Genomic DNA, 24,196 nt, shown 5'->3' with positions numbered 1-24,196 from the left:
TGTTATAACTGGAGAGTAGTTGAAGTCATAAGATACAGCAGGACTTTTGTGGACCTGCCTTTAGCTAGGGCAGTCTCCTTCCTACTTTAAATATAACCTGACTAGCCTACCACATGCCACATGGTAGGAAGCTCTCTGCTCCTCTCTGGTTGGCTCTTTATCCCAGGCAATTGGCTGAATCTCTGTGTCTCGTATCTTCTCCTAGCATTCCCCTCTTTGAAGTTCCACCCTCTACCTCCAGCCCAGCTATTGGCTGCCAGATAGTTATTATAGCTAATCAGTAGTAAGACAATCTCTGATACATTCTAGATTGCTTTAGTCAAATGAGGAAGAACAAATATTTACAAAATAGGAAACCTGGAAACGGCCCATAGAAATGGCAAAACCAGAATCCTGCCAGCATTTAGCTCTCGGCTAGTACAGAATTAACAATTGAATATACAGAGACACACCTTCACACAATATACCCCAACAATAAGCTAAGACAATAAGGGAGAAAAATCACATTCATAATTAATAAAGTCTATGGAAAAGTTGCAAATATATCTGTTAGATACCATCTCTAGAGTCTGTCTCTCTCTAATGCTGTATCATATAATCCTATTTTATTTCAATTGAAAAGAGCCAAGGCCCTAACCACTTGTATAGGTGGTGCCTCTTTGTCCTTTTTCTATTGCCACAGGTAATTGAATACATAGACTGGCTGAGGATATATTAAATATGTGGATGGATTTCATGCTTACTGTTTTATAAGAAGTTACTTGTATCAGAAATCACTAAAATTGTATGACACACAGCAAGATTTATAAGCCTGCAAAGCCCATGCCATCAGGCAACACAAAACTTCTGTGGCTTATGTTTAGCTAACACTCACTGGACAGCCAACCACCAGTGGCTCTCTGCATGCTAGTTTTCATTTTTTCTGTCTATATTTTTTCTCGTCCAGCTTTTTCAGAAATGTTATTCCAATTTCTGTCACACTGTCGCCTTTTAGTCTGTCTTGCAAGAATGTAACATTAGCAGCCAAATGAACCTAGGAAAGAAAAAGGAAAAAATTCAGGGTGTGTTATTTTAAAAAAAATTTTTTTTACACTTTATTTTTTCCCATCTTTCTATTTTGATAAGAAACATTTGTGTTATGAATAAAGAACCTTGGATTGTGCTCTCCATCCAGAGAGAGTCTGGCTAAATGTCATCAAAGAGATGTGCTTGGCCAAATGTCATCAAAGTGGTGTGTCTGGTCAAATGTCATTAAAGTCCTGTGGGCACTGAAAGAAGAATGAGGGGGTCCAGGAGTGGCTCAGACTTGTCCACCCGTCTCAGAAAGAATACAAGTTCCTGACTCACAGACAGACCTCACTCTAGGTAGCTGGCCAAGAGAAACTTCAGAGAAATGGGTCCTTATAGGATTCCTCTCAAGCTGATTTTCTATAAGGCATTCTGTCATTAGCTAAACAATATAATCATTTATTATAACAACATTTAGCAATTGCTTATGGCTTTGAGAGCTTTGAAAAATAATGACTAAATACATTATAAATATAAAATTAGACAATGAGTTACAACAGACATGAATATTTGATGGCTAGGCTTTCTTTTCAACTTGAAAGCATTTCCCATTTCCCAGACAATGAAGTAAGCCCAAGGGCTTCTCTATTCATTAAAAAATGTGTTCATGTAAGAGCAGCATGATATTGCTGACCTATTTTCAATAGAGCATCTGATCAGAATTATTTTAGTCATCAGGATAAAGAAGATAAATGAGTGAGGGTAGCCAGTAGAAGAAAGTAGTAAGTGAAAAACTCCTGGGCCTAGCAGGCAATGAACTAATATTTACTGAATCTTACCTGACACATGCATCCCAGATAAAGGACTAATAGGCAACAAGGCTAGATGTTCTAAACTACAGGCTTCCAAGTGTCAGATTATCTGGTTCACAGAGAGTGTAAAGCTTTGTCACCCACCATACAATAAAAATGAGTGGATTCTACTTCAAAATACAGGGCCTATACTTAATCTCTGATTTGATCTCCCATATGTTTTTTAATGTCTTAGAAAATATAACAGAAAATCCATTAAAGAAACACAAAGACCATGCTGAAGTTCACTGGACATGTGATAGATACCACATGACTTCTGACATTTGTGGTCAGCTTGAATGGTTAACAATTACCCATGAAGGCTAGACACTTCTTTATGCCATTTTTTGTTTTAGATAGATGGTTCCCCCTTTCAGTGTAACCTCCTAGAATTATTCTCTTCCTTTTTCTTACTGTCTACTGATGCAGATCAGTAACACAGTTTAAGGTATTCTATGGAGGGTCTGCAAAGAGAACACATGAGATTTATTATCTCTATTGCCTTTTGGGGGTATCAGTTACACAGTCCCTTCCTTAATTTCTACAATTAAAATTACATTATGGATCCTTATGGAGTAGGTCAACAATACAGATTTAGAATGGTTAGGAACTAGCCTTACCATCTTAATAGAGAAGATCCTAAAACAACAACAACAAAACAAAACAACAACAAACCCCCCCCCCCAAAAAAAAAAAACCAAAAACAAAAAACCAAGACTGGTAGCTGTTGCCTCTGCATCATCTGCCACCACCTCATCACTGTGACAGATTCTCTTTTCCCTCCTCTTTTCTTTATCACACCCTCCACTAAGGTCCTCTCCAAGGCCTTGGTAAGTGCTATTAACTGCTTGAGTTGGTCTTGTTAATCTTGGAATATTCTACTTCCTGGATTCTGTGACTCTAGAGCTCTATAGCATTTTCCTACTTCTGAAAACTTTTAACCTTTATTCTTTATCTTATTTATTTATTTATTTTCTTCGTAGTCTTTGTGTGCTCTGTTTAACTTCACACTATTGTGCCTTTTCCTAGAGTTCTATTCATGCTCCCCTTTCTTCCTGCTATACAGATTCTCCTTAGGTATTTCTGTCTGTACTGATATTCCTTCAGTAATGATCTGCACTCACATAAAAATTACTTGGGCAAGGCATTGGAGCAAACACCTGTAATCAATACTATCAGGTTCAAATTTGAGCTTTTTCTCCTTTATTAATGCCAACCATCTTATTTTTGTTCTACTGGTTAATAGTGTAACTTAGGATTAACTAAGGGTTTTTAGAAAGCTGAAGGTTATTTTTCTATTTTTCTTGTTTCCGCTTTGACCTTTTCAGCCAGCTGACACCCGAGTTTGGTTTGTTCTACCTTGATACATACTGTCTCAGTGTGTCACATCTTGGTTACTACTGTCAGGGATTTCTTCTGATTCCACTCAAGGTCACCAGCATCATCTGTCCTCACCTCTCCCTCAGTATTCTCCCTTCCATGTACACCCTCCTCTGATTGACAAGGGAATATGATATCCAGAACACAAACTTCAAACTCTCCTCTCCTTGGTTAGGAATCTGCATCTACTCTGATATTTTCAACATAGAAGACTGGATTTCTAGGCTTCTCATGTGGATCCCTTCTTTATCATTAAAGAATTTAAGACTTACCCACTGCAGTCTGGTTCCTTCATTTTGAGAAGTCTTTGAACAGTCTGATCCTTCTACCTGAGTTGTTTTTATCCTGTTCTTCTTACCAAGCCCTTCACCTAACTACTATTGTTCCTTCAAAATGCCAGTTCAGAGTTTCATTCATGATTATGAATTCTCTCTTACTTTAGAATTCCCCAACCCCTGCACCAGCCTTTTATCACAGTTCTTTGCACATGACTTCTTGAACTAGACAGGAGGTTCTCTATGTGTAGCAAAAGGTTGTGTATTTCATCCATCTTTGCAAGTTTAATGCCTGACATTTTATGGATGTTAATAACTGTCTCAGTTAATCAAACAAATAACTCAGCTATGGAAGTCAGCCTCAGAAATGACCTGCATTGACCTATGTCTCTTTTAACACATACCCTCTCTATTCTCCCACACAGCACCAAGGTTGGCAGCTCAGACTGCCATGCTGTGATTAGATCTACAAAGAGGTCTATGTGGTAAGGAACTTTATGTAGACTCTGCACAGTGGCCTGCAAGGCACCGAGGCAGAGTGAAGATGTGAATAGCTTCTCTAGCATCAGCAAGTCTAAAAGGGCTCCGGCTGAGGCTGCATGCAAATTAGGTTTCTGAGAGATCATCAGCCATAGCTACCTGAAGTGCTCTTGACTCCTGGAATTCTTTTTTTTTTAAATTAATTAATTCAGTGTGCGCATGTTTATACATGCACGTGTACAGTACAGTATGAATGAAAGTTACAAGACAATTTGCTGGAATCAGCTCTGCCCTTGCATGATGTGTGCTCCAAAGGCTGAAGTCAGGTTGTTCAGCTAAATGGCATGTACTGAGACTTCTCCCAGATTTTTTTATTTTTCTTCAGCAAATTCCTCAGTCTTCTATTTCACTTTTAAAAATTTAATATAGGATCTTACCGAATTGCCCGGGATGAGGCTGAATTCAATTTCTACAGCACAGACTGGGCCTTGAACTTACAATCCTGACCCTCCTACCTTCCCTCCCAAGTTGCTGAGATCACTGGCATGTAGCAACAAGCCTAACTTGGTCTAGGATTTCCCATCTTTAGAGGCTGTGCATTCATTTGAAGTTGTTACACAGTGAGGACAGCCCTGGATGACTAACATGCAAGACATGATGAAACCCATGCTTTACCATCTCCAGGGCCCCTCTGATGATCCCACAGAGTAAGTTGCAGTAGCACAGTGCAGATCGCCCAGCAGGCAGCTCTTCTACGAACTCTGCCAGAGGATTCTTGTGTAGAATCAGGGAAAATTCATTTCTGCTTGAATTGTTGCAGGTCACACTTGGTGTAATTCCCAAGTACATCTTGAAAGCAACCTGATAAACAGAAAGAAAATTACAGCACTTAGTTTCAACAGAAGCTTATTTAGACAAGCCAATAGCATTTCAGCAGTGTTTGGCTTGCCAAGCTGAGCAGGCAGGCAGGATGTCTGGGCTCACAGTTATCTTTGCAGTTTACTGACCTTGGGCCATGTGCAACTTTTAAATTATTTTTTATTTTTATAGAATATCCTAAAGTGCTGAGTTTTGTGGAACAATGCAGTTTGTAAAATATATTATTTCTAGCCAGACATGGTAGCACATCTCAACCTTTGGGAGGCAAAGGCAGGTAGATTTCTGTGACTTGAAGGCCAGCCTGGTCTACAGAGTTCCAGGATAGTCAGGTCTGTTACACAGAGGAACCCTGTCTCAAAAACCAAACCAAGTCAAACTAAACCAATCCAAACAGACAAACAAAATTATTTCCAATAACCTTCATAGAAAACACATAGGCTTTAGGATGTTGAGAACCAAAAATATCATTAATCATCAACACAGCAGCCTGAAATATACCACACTGATCATAGTAAAATATAAAATTCAGAGTTAGAAGTGACCCTGGGCACATGTTCCACAACAGGGGATCACTGGTCTAAGGAAAGTATGCTTTGGGCAGACTAAGTCCAAGAACATGTTTTTAGACACAGAAAATTATCATAATCATACTGCAGATGTCAACTCTTCGAGGAGCAAGAAAAAGTGGTGGGGACAACATTAATGTGTGATACTTGAGTTTTCAAAAGTGGCTGTTGTGGTACAGGGCTCAAAAATCTCTACAACCTAGAAACAGAAGAAACCTTAGCCTCCTTCACTCTCCTTTTTCTTTGTTATGCCTTTGTTTTCAAGCTGTGCTTAAGCAGTTTAGGACTCACTTCATTTTGAAACATTATTTCACATTTGTTTGCATGCTAGCTTGTGTATACCTATGTGGATGGCATAAGGTCAGAGGACAGCTAGAAGCTGGGTGTCCCTTTGTACTGTGTTGGTTTTGAGGCTAGTGATCAGATAGTCAGGCTTAGCGAGAAGCACCTTTACCCATACAGCCATCGTACTGACCCCTCTATTTCTTTTAAACTGTAACTCTCACAAATGTATAGTCTGCTCTTTAGAGAAGTATGAATATAACAGCAAAGACTGTAGCCTTTTAGTTGCTTGACTCCTAATCCAAGGCCTTTCACAAAACACCTTCTCAAGCTTATTCATGGAAATCTGACAACTGGATGTGCTGCCATCATTCAGAGGTATGAATTAACTTAATTTTTAAATTAAGAGCAGTGTAGGAGAGAAATGGAAGCAATTTTCTTCAATCACTTATAATGTGAAATACAAAAATGGTCATTCATGTGCTCATTGGTTGATTGAACAGACAGGAGGACTGCCTATCTTGAACAATCCTATAACGTTGCAAATTCAGTAGCTACCTGTAAATCAAACTTCTGAGTGAGATTTTAATCTACATGTGACACCATGTTCAGTCCTAGAAAACAACCTGGAGTCAGCTAGCATTTGCTAAGTGAACAAAGTGGGGTGTAGAAGGGGCAGAGGACCTTTAGACAGAAACAAGTTCTGGTATGAAACGCCAGCGATGGTGCATATGAACAAGTGGTGGGTGGTTTGGAGCCCCGAAGATATCCTAATGCAGGTTTGGCATCTGTTTTAGAAGGATTTTCTTTGTGACCTCCCCTCCCACCAAAAAGAAAAAGAAAAACAAAACCTATCTTGATGTGAATCAAGACGTTACATGAAGAGAAATGAGCATGTCTCCTTTTCTCTAAAAATCCCTGTAGTTATTAGACTTCTCATACAAATTCTAAAAACTCCACCCCATATGTTTCAAGTCTCTAATGAAGAAAACCCTTTTCGGAGGTCAGAACCTCTGTCTACTAAATCTTAGGGCACAGAGCAAGAGAAGAAACCTATCCTGAAACACTGGGTCTGGAGATTGGCTTTGGCTACCGGTCAGTGGCTGGAACACATTTCTGGAAGCACTGAGCCTCCCACTGGACAATTTCTATACTTATAATTTGTATGAGCATTTTCGTTTTGGAATCAAAAACACGTGCAAAGACTATTAAAAGGAACCTCCATTTACTTTTCAGTGTCTTTGGCTACCCTCAAGTGTCAGCAACCACCAGTAGGAGGCATTGTCTGAATGTTGTTGGGAAATAAAGCATTCCTGGGGAATGACATTATTTCCTTATCTGGCTGGATGCAGACTGAGGAGGACTGCTGCTTTGAAAGAGCTCCACCCTCAGCCTCAGCCACAGTTGCTGTGTTAAAACCAAGGCAAACGTCTTTCCCTCCTCGTGTGTGTGTGTGTGTGTGTGTGTGTGTGTGTGTGTCTCCAACATGGATGCCTTTCAGAGCATTTTAAAATTCTTTCTTAACCAAAAAACTGCTATTGGCTACAGCTTCATGGCTTTGCTCACCGTGGGTAGCGAACGTCTCTTCTCCCTGGTGGCATTTAAGTGCCCCTGCAGCGTTGAGAATACCGCCTATGGGCTGGTTTTTCTCTTTGCCCCTGCTTGGGTGTTACTGATCCTTGGATTCTTTCTGAATAACAAGGCATGGAGACTCTTCACTGGCTGCTGTATGAACCCAAGAAAAATCTTTCCCAGGAGACGCTGCTGCCGCTTCTTCTACGTCCTGGGCCATATCACATTAAGTTCACTGGTGGCTCCTGTGATGTGGCTCTCTGTGGCTTTGCTTAATGGGACGTTTTATGAATGTGCCATGAGCGGGACAAGAAGCACAAGGCTCCTGGAGATGATTTGCAAGGGCAAGCCCAAAGAGTGCTGGGAAGAACTGCACAAAGTCTCCTGTGGTAAAAGTAGCATGGCCGCTATGGAGAGTGAAGAGGTGAGGCTATCCCTGCAGGCCCAGTCTCAGGTAAGGACAAACTTTGCTTCTAGTGGGAACTTCACTGGCTTCCTTTCATCAGCCAGAGTCTGAGTCTTGCCAGGATATTTTGACACTAAGTGGAAATCGGAACACGAGGTAGCATTAAGATAATCTCAGGAAAAGCTTTTTAGGGACAAGATGGCTCAGTAAAATTGCTGATTGGATTGTGTAGTCTCCATTTCCAAAGAGAAAATATCCTCTGGGTTATACATATGTAAATACTTAAGTGCTCAAAAGTATCTCTCTGGGTTGACTCTGTAAATAATGCAGAGCACAATGTCGTGCACTGAGTGCTAAACCTGAGCTGTAATTAAGAACTACTGTCTTCTATCAATTATTTATTTTCAAGCCATTGTCTCGAAAAAACACAGACACATCTTATTCTTCCACTGAAATATAGCTGAGCCAAATCAGTGACCACTTTTCAAAGTATAATGTGGTATAATTAGCATAGAGATTTCCTTGAGTAACCGCAGTGGTAACTGGTATTTCTATGTGTGAATGCTGTCAAGATTGAGAGTTTCCCAAATAAGATGGGACTGATCAGTCTTTAAATGGTCTTTGGTGAAGTGTGATCACATTCCCTGGGGAGTTTATGGCTTTTGCTCTCTGTTCTGGATGACTAAGTAAATTCTCATGCTACTTTAGAAACTCAGAATTTGGAGAATTGTTTTCTTTGTGGGCAGTAATTTCCAGCTTCATCTAATCAATGCAATGAAGGAACTCGTTATCTTGCCAAGTATCTGAACACAGATCCAGGTGCATAGTCCTGGCCTAGCCTTGCAGTGAAACTGATTTCTTATTTCAGAGGCCAAAAGAGGTAGGAGTAAATCAACAGAGTCATCCTTTCTCAGGAATAGTGTTGGTCTCTGGATAAATGCACAGGTACATACTAATTTTACTTTTTTTTGCAAGGGCTTGCCCTTACAGCAAACACATCAAAGCAAAGTTGGCTTCTACAATATAAGATGGTTACTAGTAAGGTTATATTCTTCATAAAAGAGTAAGTCAAAGAATTTCCCTAAATAAACTCCTTTGTTTAGTTCATAAAGCAAAGGTTATATGGAATATCTCAGGTTCCTCTGAGTGCCTTTCATCTTTTGTTGAAGGAAGGTATTCATTACTAATGTTATGATAGTGTGAATGACACATGGCTTACCTCTGTAGGCACCAGCTCCATTCAGCTGGTGCCATCCCAAACACTCTCCACTGTGTGAGCTCCTCTTTAAATATAAGCTCAAAGAAAGCATGCACGCCCAGGCATAGCTTAGCTCGAACACAAAGACCTGTTGATACTCTAGAAGAATGAGAAGGACCTACAGGAGGATGCCCAAGAGATGTGACTGAAGAGAGGTATAGCAATAGTAGGTGCTGACCATGAGGTTCAGACAGCAGCAGGCATCACACAGTCCAAAACAATAATTGGGCATGTGGGCGGAGGTGGAAAAGTGCATTCATCCATGGGTGGGGCAGAGCAACATGAAACCCAGCTGGATGATTCTCTGCTCTTAAGGAAGGTGGAATGGAGTAGTGGAAAGAGCTCAGTCATGGAGTCAGCTGATGTTGAATCCTGATGCTGCCGCTCCCCAGCTCTGTGATATAGAACTCTGAACCCCAATTTTCTCATAATAGGGGACAATAGCACCTATTGTGGAAAGTTATTTAGAGATAATGAACATAGTCATGAAGCTTTAAGAATGTTCCAAGGTGAGAAAACTGTCAGGATTTGGAGGAAGAGACAAATAGAGCAGAAATAGGGGCTGGGATGGGCTCAATCACCACATTCTAGCTAGAGTTCTAGGGGCTGTGAGGAGTCTGGTAGGAGGACAAGACTCACCAGTCCGGTAAGAAAGAAAATATGGAGCTGGTCATATACTTTCTAACTCATCAGGATTATCTCAGGTAGAGGAGAATGGCTTTTACATGGGGCCCAGTCATAGGGAAGAAGGGTATGCTGAAAGAAAGAGGAAGGTCTGAGGGAGTCAACCACAAGCCTACTGGTGACTGAAGAAGAGGAGGAAGGCTCTCACACAGTATTGACTGGTTATTGTAGAACAGAAAGACGTGTTTGAAAACAAGTAGATAACAGGTAGAACTGATTAACTTCTTGCCCAGCTTCCCCAAAAACACTTTCTAAAATGGCTAACCTTAATATTATAGTAGAAACAGGGAGTACCCATGGTGAGAAGAAATTTGGGTGTTTGACCTGAGGAATGGCATTTATATAAAGGCTGAGACCCTTCAGTATTCCTACTTCTGGGCCAGAATTCGGGAACCACTGAGTTAAAGCTAAAGCTCTGACCTGAGTGCACCCATTATTAGTGCAGATTATTGTTTTTTGTTGTCAACTAAGCTCATGGGCTAAGGGTCCTTTGAACTGAAATCAGAAGATGCTTTCAAGAAATATGTTAGCTACTCGAATATAAAATTAATTCAAATTATGAAAAGTTAATCTAGAGCAACAAATTTAGAAGATATGTTAACTACAGACTTTTGTTTTAAAAGTTTAATAAAAAGAGGATTATTCCTACTTAAAAATTGTTCACTTTTTCTCATTTTAAAAATTAAGAACAAATAATCTTTAAAGTTTGGAATGACTCTTCTCTTCTCTTCTCTTCTCTTCTCTTCTCTTCTCTTCTCTCTCTCTCTCTCTCTCTCTCTCTCTCTCTCTCTCTCTCTCTCTCTCTCTCCCCCTTTAGGTAGGCTTTAAATTCTTATAGCTTCAGCTCATTACTGCATTATATCTTTTGGGACCCAGAGAGTGGCTGCTGCTCTCTAAAAAAAAAGTCACATGGGGAAAGTCACTCAGCAGTGTGTGCACGCCTTGATCAACACCTGGACACCTGTCTAACAAACTGGTCATTCATTCAAATGAGCACCATGATTCATTAGAAAGAAGTCTTTCTTCTACTAATGCTATCTCGATGCACTTTAGTAATAAGTTATTGAACAATCATTCTTCCCATTTGTCAGCCTTCTGGTTTTTCCTCCGCATAGCAGTAATGTTGAATAGAAAATGACTATTGAGTTGACTCTCATTTTGACTGTCAAAAGAGCATTTAAAGTTAAGATGAATAATTTCAAATGCGATGGCAATAATGACTATGGGGTAACATTATCCACCTCCCTGAGATGCCATTTTGCTTTTTTGTGTCCTCAACATTTCTTTTGCTCTTAAGATCCTAGGATGGTGCTTGATTTGTTCGGCATCCTTCTTCTCCCTGCTGACCACTTGTTATGCACGCTGCAGATCTAAAGTCAGCTATCTGCAGCTGAGTTTTTGGAAGACATACGCACAAAGGGAGAAGGAGCAACTGGAAAACAAACTCCTGGAATGTGCTGACAAGTTGAGTGAGAGGAACCTCAAATGCTTTTTTGAAAACAAGAAGCCAGATCCCTTTCCCATGCCCTCATTTGGTGCCTGGGAGGCTGCATCCGAGCTACACTCCTTCCACCAAGACCGTGAGCACTACAGCACACTCCACAAAGTGGTAGATGATGGTATGGAACGAACCCCACAAGAGGAAGAAACAACAATGATCCTTGTGGGTACTGCCCAGAGTTTGTGAATCATCTACCATCCCTGGCTCAGATATCTAGTGGTACACTCATTCTGAGTTGAGTTTTCTGCTGTTTCCATGACAACCTGAGCCTCTGCATTTTCTCACCATCAGAACTTCTTTAGAAGATAATAACACAGTGGGAAACTGTTCTGAAGCCTCCAAGAGCAGTGTCTGGATGTGCTCAGACTGATTGATGCTAAGAGATGACAGACACTTTGAGCTGATGGAGGGTTGTGTACAACAGTTGATCCAAGCTCTAAGATTTTATAGCTCAGCCCTCAGAGTCTGGCAAGATGGTCTGCCACTGTTTGCAAGCATCTGCCATGCTATTCGGGGAGAGGTCTGTGCCCAGTGGTATCCACACAGTGGCCATCAGGAACCCTTTCAGAAATATATCTGACACATTTTAAGTTGGAAGGAATTCTGCCATTTAATTAATATTCCTTTCTATAGAATACCTCCATTCCCAAGACTCACTAAACTGAAAGAGTATAATGTCTAAAAATCAGAGGTTCCTGCATTTTCCCCAATTTCTGAAAGTCTACCTGGAGTAGGGCTGCCACATGACCGCTGTGGGTGGGAGGCACTTACACCATCACAGGACAATTTCTACATTCAAAAGACAGTCACAGAAGGCACACATAAGAGACTGCATTGATATAAAGACAAATATGTTAATATTGTATATTAAAGTAGTTTTTCACAAAAAATCCATTTTTTTCTGGTTTTAAAATTGAAAATCACTTTTATGGCTTCCCCACTAAAATTTCTGGTCCAGGGCATGGTGTCTGCTGTGTTATAGGTAAGTCTTAGTTTCTTTGGGCTACTATAACAAAGGCCACAGACTATGTGACTTATAAGCACATATTAGTGAGCCATTCCCAAGCCCATTCCTTTCAGAAAGTTCCTTAGTTTCACAAGCTCCCTAAGTTTGAGGTTCCTTCTAGGTAGCCCCACCTGCAATAACAAACTGCCACACTTCCAAAGTTATCAATACAGGCCATCTTGTTTTCCCACCTCCAGAGGCCTGCACCCTCTGGATACTAAAGAACATACCAATTTGCTCTCCCAGTCTCCACCCATCCCCTCCAAGGCTTTTGAGGGAATAGATAAGATGTCTTCAGCTTGTTTGCCTCCTGCATAAAATAGCACTCCATAGGACCAGAAGTCAGGAAGAGAACCTGACTCATCTCAAGGTGACTTGTTAAGAGTAGGAGTATTGCCGGGCGTGGTGGCACACGCCTTTAATCCCAGCACTCGGGAGGCAGAGGCAGAGGCAGGTGGATTTCTGAGTTTGAGGCCAGCCTGGTCTACAGAGTGAGTTCCAGGACAGCCAGGGCTATACAGAGAAACCCTGTCTCAAAACAAAACAAAACAAACAAACAAACAAAAAAAGAGTAGGAGTATCAGCTCTTACGCTTAGTAAGCAGAAAGTACAGGCTGCTGGCCTGTCTTCTTGGATACCCTTGGATAGGGCATCCATAATCCTGAGTATAGGCTTGTTGAATGTAGAAAGGCCCGGAGGTAGAGGGAGGCAGAGATATGCCCCAGTGACTTTTCCTTACTCCTCAGCTTCCTGCAGCTATGCTACTTTTCTAGAACTGCCTCTGCCCTTGGCCCAACCCAAGAAATGCATGGCTATTGGCTGGGTTCCATCTGCTTTCGAGGTCTTAGTAAACACTTAGAGATAGTCAAGAAGGGACTGCAGAGAGATGCTCATTGTTCACTGTTTTGTTTACCCTCATTTTGGTCTCTGCCTTGTCTTGCCCCTGTATTCCCATCCCCAGTACACACTCTCAATGCATCTTCTTGGAAACCTGAAGGATGTTGTTTTTAATCTTTCTGCATTAACATTCCAAGCCTACAAGCATGGGTGTTTCCTCTCAAACTGATATATTCTCCAATGTAAATTGAGTGTCCTATAATTCAAATAATTTCTAACATTAACTGCAATTAAGCATGGCTCCCAAGCTGGTTTAGAGCCCATTTCCCAACAATGTTTCCTGGCACTAGATACAATTCACAAGCAGAAGGCTCCCAGGCTACTTTCAAGTTGTGCTGGGTGAAGCCACCAGATTCAGGTCGATGAGAGACCATCTCTGGAAAAGCAAGCCTGATGCCTCTTCTTTTGTGGTTCTCTGTCCTCATGTCTGTTCCCCCAACTTGCCCAGCCCCAGACAGGGTTTCTCTGTGTAGCCTTGGTTGTCCTGGAATTCACTTTGTAGAACAGGCTGGCCTTAAATTCATAGATCTGTCTGACTCCTGAATGCTGAAATTAAAGGCATATGCTACCTCATCCACCTAGGCCAATGACTCTTAAGGAATGACAGAGACGTTGTTATCTGGCCTTGGCATATATGCTTATAGGTGAATATGCACCCATGCGCACACATGAATAAGCATACACGTTCATCTACACATTCCTACAATATACACACTAAACAAAGGAATAAAACCCTAAGAGGCCCCTATGCAAAATGAGGCAGCCTAGTTTACATACAATGACATGGAGCATTTAAACTTCTCTGCTGAATGATTGGTAATACATGGTAATAGTGTCAAGGAGAGAAGATGCCTGGAGGAGACCTAACTTCCTGCTGTAAAACCTCATCACAAGCAGAAAGGGAGGACAGACAATTGCCAGTAAAGTGAAAGGAAACAGGGGTTTTGTTTAGAGACGTTCAGAGTCCACTGACCATCAAGCCTTGACAGATACTTCTCTATGACTAAAGGAAAAACATTGTTCTCAAATGTAATTACTAAAATGTAAGAATCATTTGCCTGAAGGTACCTCTTCCTCATATTGGAACACTAACAAACAGTGCTAACATGTCTCTGGCTTCTTCCTCTGTCTGTAAGAACTATCTCTAAGAGTTCTAAAATCTGTAGCCTTCAGTGGCTGTGAGCATGTGCGCACATGCACGCGCGCGCGCACACACACACACACACACACACACACTTTCCACAAGAAACAGTTTCCCACATTTCTCTTCTACCCATCCCTGTAGAACAGAACAGATCATCTATGTGTTAGATTATATTACACAGTTTTTTCCCACTTAATTTGAGAAAATATTTAGGTGGCTACATATTTTTAAAGTTTCTTTTTAAAAATAACATATCTACTATATTTCCAGTCCAAATAGTAAAACTTCTTAAACTATTTTATGAGTTTGTTTGACTGTTAATATTATCATCTTTGAAATATTAGAAATTTTATAACCACAAAATTTTTTCTTTCCTTTTAATTTATTTCTGTTCCTTTGTTTTCTGCTCAAAAATGTTAAGTAGGAAAATGGCCTGACACTGAGCTAACTCAGATGCCAGTCTTCTCTGGAATGCTGTGCTATGTTGGGCTGTGACTTCTGTGGAATTTAATTCCCATTTACCAAGGGCTCCCACTTATTTGAATATATGTGAGATGAAAAAGAAAAAGAAACAAGAAATGAAAACAGTTCATTATGCTTCTGCTTTAGGTTATGAGTTAGGCTTTGCCAAATAGTAACAGCAAAAGAAGACGTTAAGCTTAAATCTAATCTGATTAGCATGCAGTTTTTCCAGTTGAGGAATTAGAGGAAGTGATGAATCCAGTCCAGGCTTAAAATGTGGCACTGATGATGCTTTGGCCCTCATTCCTGCTTTGCCTGCACTGTGCTGAGAATCGCTGACTCTGGCCTGGCCTTCAGTTTCCACTCAATTTGTTGTGAGTCTTCATATTGCATGTCTCTCCAGACTCTCTGTATTAACAAACGGCCTTTCTGCTTGGCCTCCCCACCCAAGCCCTCAGCTCTATGTACTCTATAAGGTCTGCCTGCAACTTAAACTCAGAACTTTGGCATTTATTTCACTGTCTCATTTTTTCCAGTCTTTGACTGTATGAGAAGCACAGAAAACAGAATATAATTTCTAAAAATTATTCTTGTATAAGATCTTGCAAAGCATATAAGTAGTTTAATACTTGGGGTGAATTCTGTGAAATAAGAATGCCTCTTCTTCCTATCCTTATTAACAGCTTATCCTGGCTAGAGCACTGAGTTTGAAGGATGAGTATTTCTGAGTAGGCTCCTTGGACATGTCCTACATTTATTTCTGCCCTAGGAAATAATGTGGGGAGTCAGAGTCTCCTTTAGAAGACGGGAGTGGTTTTATCACCTGGAGAAGTGGACAGCTAGGCAGACACAGTGATGCGCTCCTTGCTCAGTTGAGGTCAAGAAATAGGTCAATCAGCAAATATCAGTTCCATAGAATAGTCAGAGATTTTTACAAATAAAATAGCAGAAACAAAAGTGTTGAGAACGAAAAGATACTGTTGGGTCCAAAGTGACCCCAAATAGTAGTAATGATGACAGTAGTAAAGTGATAGCAGGGTCCAGCCCAGACAGGCCCCTGACTGGTAAACAGAAGGTCTGCTATCAGGTAAGTAAACACCTAAACTCAGAATTTCTCAGGAATCTCACTGGGCAGGCCATTACTTTCCTTATCTACACCCTAATAACTAACCGCCTTGCACAAAGGCAAATTAACCAAAACAGCCGGCCACAGATCAATGTCCCCATGCAAACTCCCAGACTCTTCTGGCCTGCAGCTTCCCTCTGCTACTGCCTGTCCTAATAAAATCATTAAATCTTTTCTTGCAGGGTGTTGTTCTCTTTTCTCCAGCAGTTTGTGTCCCCCAATAAACTTTTCTTTATATCCATGGAGTGGTCCAGTTTGTGGGTTTCATGGTGCCTTGCTTACAGATTTCTGGTTCTCCATTGCACTCTTTTGACTACTTTTTTTTTTTTTAAACAGATAACTTAGGATAAGTTGTAAAAGAAGGTGTATGTGCAGTGTGCATGTGTGTATGTATATGTGTACATGTGTGTGTGCCTGCATGTGTGTACATGTGTGTGCACAAAATAGGCAGTTAAGAGGGCATAGAAAGTGGCTGTAAAGGGGAAATAGAGATTTCTATCCTGACAAAAGGAAGACCGTCCAGAGGCTGGCCACTGCTAGCTCTTGGCAGTGCTATGGTGGCAACACAGGGTAGCTGAGAAAGCTACAGGAGATTTTATGGTGAACAATGCTAGCATTCAGGGTAAATTATTAAAAAAAATTCGGGGTAAATATTAAAAATTTTTAAAAAGAAGGAAGACAAATATAAGAAAGAAGAAGAGGAGGAAGAAGAAGAAAAAGAAGAAGAGGAAGAATGGAGAGTAAGTAAAATACAGAAACATAAGGTACAAAAAGCATTTCTCTATAAAACCGAAAAATTTAAAAAGAAATAAACCTCAGACACACTGATGTCTTGAGAAATCTGGTTCAAATTCATTTATCTTGGCAGTTTTCCTATTCACATAAAAAAAAAATCAGGTCACCTCATGCAACATTATTAGTAAAAACACAGAATGCCCACAGAAAGGACTGGAAACATTTACATGAGGTTGGGGGAGAAACAAAAGAAAAGCCCCATACAACTAGATGACAAGGGCAAGTTTGCATGCTTGCTTCATGCTTGCTTCCTTCCTCAACTCAAAAGAATACCCAACCTGTCTCCTGCATCACAACATCACTTTCCTAGCAGGGTGTCTGCCTCTCTGTTATCACAGTTTCCCTTTGTATTTACTATTCTGAGAAATGTCTGTCCACTCTCACTAATAGTCCTAATACTTAATACTGACTTTCAACAAACAAAGCGGTTTCACTTGGACTGCTTCTTAGGAGAAGCATTTTTTTTTAAAGATTTACTTAATTATTATCTGTAAAACACTTAAGGCAGGCAGTTCTTTCTACTGCAATGCCCATGGTAAGTACAAGTGGAGCCTGCTGCACTAAGGGTCCCTGCCAAGTCTAGCCTTTCTGAAATGATTAAAGTGAACAGAGGGTTCTGAGAAGGTAAGAGTTACATTTGACTATTTTCCTGGGCAGGAAGAACCAATGACTTTGCACCGTTTTGTAAATCTCAGAATGTTTTTAATACTCAAGCATTATTTCTGAGGGATTCCCATGATGGCATGCTCTGTGTCATGACCCTGCCATAGTGGTCATGGTTAATAGGCTGCCGTGGGCATTTGAGAGTCCACCTTGTTTCTCTAGAGGACCTGAAAATAACCTAACATAAAAACGTTATCCAGAAGGTTCTTAATGAGTGGGCAGATTAAAATGTTCTTCTCAGAACTACAAACACTGAGAAAGTTACAGTGAATGACTGATTGGGCAGACGACAAACAATACTCAGAGAAAAGAGTGGTTTTTGCTCACAAAGTAACTTGAATTCAACCTGGAACTCGCAGAAGGAAAAGACCAACTCTTTGAAGTTGTTCTCTAACTTCCACTTAGGATACACACACACACACACACACACACACACACTTTAAAAATGGGTAAAATCTACAAGACAGAGAATCCTGTGTAGCACTAGTAGCACAGAGAAGAAAACCACAAAACAAAACAAAACAAAACAACCAAGAAATTATTAGAAGCTACCTGCAAGAAGAAACAAGTAACTAGCAGAAAGTCACCAAAATGGAAAGAGGCTGCCACAGGGAGTCCAGAGAGGTCTGATGAGACCGATGGAACAGTTTTCCAATTCTGATCTTCTTGGGGATTAATATTACACCTCAGAATATACTTCAGGAAACCTTGTGACAAACCCTAATGCTGGCAACTAAAGGAGTCTATCTACAGCATTTTTGGCTCCATGATAAGTTTTAGGATGCATTTCAAACATTTCTCATAATAACATGAAAATATAATTAGTAATTACTTAATTACCTATTTAACGCTTACATTTTGCAATTGCAGCTGATCTCAGAGTAGAGGGTTGAATAGCTCTCTTCTGAAACTTTCCTTAGACATATGGATAGGCAGTGGTAAAAATAAACATTTTGATGAAATTATCGAGATGAATTCACTGTCTATTATTTAATGAGAATCAGATACTTTCCTGTCATGGATTCTGCTGTAGTTTAAGTGCTGCTACTGTGGTTTGTTACTATGAACTACCAGATATATCTGGAACACTGGGTTTTCAATGTAGCACATGTGCTTGGATCACAGGATTCTTCTTCATTTGGTAGGAGCTAAGGCAGAACAGGACAGGGTGGTAATCTTCAACTATAGATGAATGTAGACCATAGTTCTATTTCTCTGTGTGTTTGGACAAAATAGAGAAAAAGATACCCTGCATATATGTGTGTTTTTTTTAAAAAAAAAATTCTGAGTTCACATTAATAACACCTAATAAATTCTATGCTGTGTGGCAGAGCAGGCTAAATATAGCAATGTTGGACAATTTTCTCCATTTAATAAGCTTGCTCATATAACAGAGAAATGAGATCGCATAGAAAGGAAAGATTGCACTGGAAAAATACAAATCAAACAAAGTTTACATGTACTGTCATATCTTCAGAAGCTATTTTCTTTGACCAGAATCTCACATTGATGCCTAGCCTAGCTTCCCTGCCTAGGGGATCCTTCCACCTCAGACTGCTGAGGAGCAAGGACTATTAGCATGACCTCTATGGCAGCAGTTTCTATAGTCCTCAAGACATTTTTGTTATAGGAAGATGGGGAATTGAAATACATACTGTACTGGATAATTTTGTGTCAACTTGACACAGCTGGAGTTATCACAGAGAAAGGAGCTTCAGTTGGGGAAATGCCTCCAGGAGATCCAGCTGCAAGGCATTTTCTCAATTAGTGATCAAGGGGAAAGGCCCCTTGTGGGTGGTGCCATCTCTGGGCTGGTAGTCTTGGGTTCTATAAGAGAGCAGGCTGAGAAAGCCAGGGGGCAAGCCAGTAAAGAACATCCCTCCATGGCTTCTGCATCAGCTCCTGCTTTCTGACGTGCTTGAGTTCCAGTCCTGCATCCTTTGGTGATCAACAACAGTATGGAAATGTAGGCCGAATAAGCCCTTTCCTCCCCAACTTGCTTCTTGGTCATGATCTTTGTGCAGGAATAGAAACCCTGACTAAGACACATACAAACGAAACTAATCAATAGAAAAAATTTGGAAGATTAACTGTAAAATAATTATATTTCTCAGACTGGTTAAAACTTTAGACACGGGAGAGATGTCCCCCATCCCTCACCAGCTGCAGCACTGAAGAGTGGACCCTAGGCCTAACCGGGGCAGCACAGTAAAGATGGCCCTGATGGAGAAGGGGCAGGTGAGCTGGCCCTGAGGTAGTGAAGGCAGGAGAGCTATCCCAGCCTCTCGCCATATGCAGCACTTGAGAGAGCGTGCCTTGGCATCCAACCTGCTCAGTACAGTAGAACTGGTCTTGCTGACATGGTTCCTGTAAACTGGCTGGAGGCCTTGAGAGCAGAAGAGCTGTCCCTTGCCAGATGCAGCATTGAGTAGAGTAGCCAGGGTAGTGTTGGAGAGTTGAAAGACAGCTGGCAGGCTGACCAACTTAATCCAAGAATCTGAGTTGTTCCACCCAACATCTACCTCATCTAGGAACTGCTGGTTTGTATGAAAGGGATGGTCCTATAGATCCAAAGGTTTAGGATCTCCAAGACATAAGGTAACAATAGGGAATCCAAGAAGAGTCCTGGAGAGGTTCCAGTATTGATAGTATAACAGAAGCAAGAGGCCTGAAGCAGACCAATGAATCATTTCAATGAACATTTGTAAGTAAAGATGTCACAACAAAGCCTCCACAATGAGATTTGTTGTTGTTGTTTATTTATTTGTTTGTCTTGTTTTTATTTTCTTTTGGGAGGTTGCAATGGCAGAGGTGGATATGAAAGGACAGGGATTGGGGTGCAAGATGTGATATTCACAAATAATCAATGAAATAGTTAAAAAACATGTTAGATGCAAAGGTGTATTTATGTTGCTCACTTTTCACAATAGAGGGATTTAAGGAACAGAATCACATGTTCTCTTTCCTTTCTAAGGTGGCTCTTTGCTTACTTATCTTGATATTATATATAACTTTTGTCCCACAAACTGAATTTTATCCTTTTGTTACCATGAAACCAACAGGTACTTCAGAAGGTAAGCATGTCTATGAGGCCTTCACGTTTTCATTAAGGCTGAGGCAAGAGCTCATACCATACTTGTTACGGACAGAGTCTGCCAAGGTGTCTTGTATGTCATGTACTCGGGATTACAGAGAGCAGGTTTGGTCAGCAATATCCTGGGGTTTTTGGCCATTCGATCATGTAGTAGCACCTCCAACCATAATAAAGTTGACATTGGAAATAATAATCATGACAGTGAGTTAGAGAGAGAATTGGTTATCACAGTGAAGAAATTCACATAAACCAGAGGCAGTGGGTGTATTTGACAAATTCCACAATGTTCAGTAAAAAAATCCTTAATCTGGCCGGGGAGAGGGCAGACTGCAGAAATGACAGAGCTCCTGGGACAGACTCCTTTTCTGGCTCCAGACATCCGGCACCTTTCCCACCAGAGGAGAGATGTCCGCCCAGGAGGGTTCTCACTGCCTGAGCTGGTAAGAGAGCCATCTTTGCTCCAGTGCATTGCCAGGGAGAGGGCAGACTGCAGAAGCGACACAGCTTCTGGAAAAGATCCCATTTCTGGCTCCAGACATGTGGGCACCTTCCCCACCAGAGGAAAGGTGTCTGCCAGGGAGGGCTCTCACTGCCTGAGCTGGTAAGGGAGCCAACTTTGCTCCAGTTCACCTAGGCTCCAGGCTGCACTGGTAAGAGCGTGGACTGCAAAAGCTACACAGCTTTGGGACAGACAGAAGCAACCTAGCTTCTGGGACAGACCCTGTTTTGGGCTCCAGACATTTGGGCACCTTTCCCTCGAGAGGAAAGGTGGCCACCTGTGAGGGCTCTGTCTGCCAGAGCAGGTGAGAGAGTCATATTGTGTCCAGGATCGCTCAGTGTCTAGTCTGTGCAGGTGAGTGTGTAAACTGCAGAGGTGACACATCTTCTGGGACAGTCCCTGTTTTGGGACTACATGTTCAGCCAGGAGGCAGATCTGAACACCAGGCCTCTGTGCACCTTCCCTGCTAGAGGAGAGCTTCCCTGCAGAGAGTAATCTGACCACTGAGACTCAGAAGAGAGCTGGACTCCCAGGACTGCTGACAGAGGCTAACAGAATCACAGGAGGAATAATCTCCAGCCAGAGACCACTATAACAACTAACTCCAGAGATCACCAGATGGCAAAAGGCAAACGTAGGAATCTTATAAATGGAAACCAAGAACCTAGCACTCCCACCTCAGTCAGTCCTGAATACCCCAACACACTCGAAAAGCAAGAATCGGATTTAAAAGCATATCTCATGATGCTGGTAGAGGACTTTAAGAAGGGCATTATTTAAAAAATGCAGGAGAATGCTGCTAGTACAAGTCCTTAAAGAAAAATAGGAGAATACTTCTAAAGAGGTAGAAATCCGTAAAGAAAGAGAGGAGATCACAAACAAGCAGGTGATGGAATTGAACACAACAATCCAAGACCTAAAAAGGGAAGTAGAAGCAATAAAAAAAACCCAAAGTGTGACAACTCTGGAGATACAAACCCTAGGAAAGAAGTCAGGAACCATAGATGTGAGCATCAGCAATGGAATACAAGAGATAGACGAGAGAATCTCAGCTGCAGAAGATTTAGTAGTATCTGCAGAACATTTTATCCTAAATCAAAAGGGTGTACCTTCTTCTCAGCACCTCATGGAACCTCCTCCAAAATTGACCATATAATCAGTCACAAAACAGGCCTTGACAGGTACAAAAATATTGAAATTATCCCATGCATTCTATCAGATCACCACGGACTGAGGCTGATATTCAATCACAGCATAAATAATAGGAAGCCAATATTTACATGGAAACTGAACAACACTCTACTCAACGATACTTTGGTCAAGGAAGAAATAAAGAAAGAAATTAAAGACTTTTTAGAGTTTAATAAAAATGAAGCAACAGCATACCCAAATTATGGGACACAATGAAAGCAGTCCTAAGAGGAAAACTCATAGCTCTGAGTGCTGCCAAATAGAAACTAGAGAGAGAATACACTAGCAGTCTGACAGCACACCGAGAAGCTCTAGAACGAAAGGAAGCAAATTCACCCAAGAGGAATCGAAGGCAGAAAATAATCAAACTTAGGGCTGAAATCAACCAAGTGGTAACAAAAAGAACTANTCAAAGAATCAAACAAACCAGGAGCTGGTTCTTTGAGAAAATCAACAAGATAAACAAACCCTTAGCCAGACTAACTAGAGGGCACAGGGACAGTATTCTAAGTAACAAAATCAGAAATGAAAAGGGAGACATAAGAACAGAACCTGAGGAAATAAAAAACATCATCAGATCCTACTACAAAAGGCTATACTCAACAAAACTGGAAAACCTGGATGGAATGGACAACTTCTTAGACAGATACCAGGTATCAAAGTTAAATCAGGATCAGATTAACGATCTAAACAGTCCCATTTTCACTAAAGAAATAGAAGCAGTCATCAATAGTCTCCCAACCAAAAAAAGCCCAGGACCAGATGGGTTTAGTGTAGAGTTCTATCAGACTTTCAAAGAAGACCTAATTCCAACTCTCCTCAAAGTATTCCACAAAATAGAAATAGAAGGTACTCTACCCAATTCATACTATGAAGCCACAATTCCTCTGATACCTAAACCACACAAAGATCCAACAAAGAAAGAGAACTTCAGACCAATTTCCCTTATGAATATCGATGCAAAAATACTCAATAAAATCCTCGCAAACTGAATCCAAGAACACATCAAAATGATCATCCATCATGACCAAGTAGGCTTCATCCNAGGGATGCAGGGATGGTTTAATATANGGAAATCCATCAATGTAATCCACTACATAGACAAACTCAAAGACAAAAACCACATGATCATCTCATTAGATGCTGAGAAACATTTGACAAAATCCAACACCCCTTCATGATAAAAGTCTTTGAAAGATCAGAAATTCAAGTACCCTACATAAACATAATAAAAGCAATCTACAGCAAACCACTAGCCAAAATCAAAGCAAATGGAGAGAAACTTGAAGCAATCCCACTAAAATCAGGGACTCGACAAGGCTGCCCACTTTCTCCCTACCTATTCAATATAGTACTTGAAGTCCTAACCAGAGTAATTTGACAACAAGAGGAGATCAAGGGGATACAAATTGGTAAGGAAGACGTCAACATATCATTATTTGTAGATGATATATGATGGTATAGATAAGTGACCCTAAAAATTCCACCAGAGAAGTCCTAAACCTGATAAACAGCTTCAGTGCAGTAGCTGGATATAAAATTAACTCAAATCAGTAGCCTTCTCTACACGAAGAACAAACGGGCTGAGAAAGAAATTAGGGAAACAACACCCTTCACAATAGTCACAAATAACTTAAAATACTTGGTGTGACTCTAACTAAGGAAGTGAAAGATCTGTATGATAAGAACTTTCAAATCTCTGAAGAAAGAAATTGAAGAAGATCTCAGAGATGAAAAGATCACCCATGCTCATTGATTGGCAGGATTAACATAGTCAAAATGGCCATCCTGCCAAAAGCAATCTACAGATTTAATGTAATCCCCATCAAAATTTCAACCCAATTCTTCACAGAGTTAGAAAGGGCGATTTGCAAATTCATCTGGAATAATAATAAACCTAGGATAGCAAAAACAATTAATAAAATAAATAAATAATAATAAAAATAAAAGAACCTCTGGTGGAATCACCATGCCTGACCTTAAGCTGTACTACAGAGCAATTGTGATAAAAACTGCATGGTACCTGTACAGGGACAGACAGATAGACCAATGGAATATAATTAAAGATCCAGAAATGAACCCACACACCTATGGTCACTTGATCTTTGACAAGGGAGCAAAAACCATCCAGTGGAAAAAAGACAGCATTTTCAACAAATGGTGCTGGCACAACTGGC

At 40.7% G+C, this 24,196-nt stretch overlaps 2 protein-coding genes across 2 annotated transcripts in view; one reads left to right on the top strand and one right to left on the bottom strand.

Annotated features, from left to right (window-relative positions):
- Positions 1–913: 913 nt before the first annotated feature.
- Positions 914–24,196, bottom strand: part of Trappc3l (trafficking protein particle complex 3 like) — a 53,356-nt gene continuing 30,073 nt past the window's right edge. Inside the window, exons 4-5 of the mRNA XM_021205609.2 lie at positions 4,670–4,855; positions 914–1,033 (exon numbers count right to left, since the gene is read on the bottom strand). Coding sequence (XP_021061268.1) covers positions 914–1,033; positions 4,670–4,855 — 306 coding nt within the window. The remainder of the gene's footprint in view (positions 1,034–4,669; positions 4,856–24,196) is intronic.
- On the top strand, positions 7,124–12,032 carry Calhm5 (calcium homeostasis modulator family member 5). The gene is made up of 2 exons (XM_021205608.1): positions 7,124–7,747; positions 10,939–12,032. Exons 1-2 carry the CDS (start codon positions 7,208–7,210, stop codon positions 11,326–11,328), a joined length of 930 nt encoding a protein of 309 aa, XP_021061267.1. The 5' UTR covers positions 7,124–7,207; the 3' UTR covers positions 11,329–12,032.

Source organism: Mus pahari, chromosome 9, assembly GCF_900095145.1.
Source record: "Mus pahari chromosome 9, PAHARI_EIJ_v1.1, whole genome shotgun sequence".
Classification (NCBI taxonomy): domain Eukaryota; kingdom Metazoa; phylum Chordata; class Mammalia; order Rodentia; family Muridae; genus Mus; species Mus pahari.
This window is presented reverse-complemented; position numbering and strand designations above follow the sequence as displayed.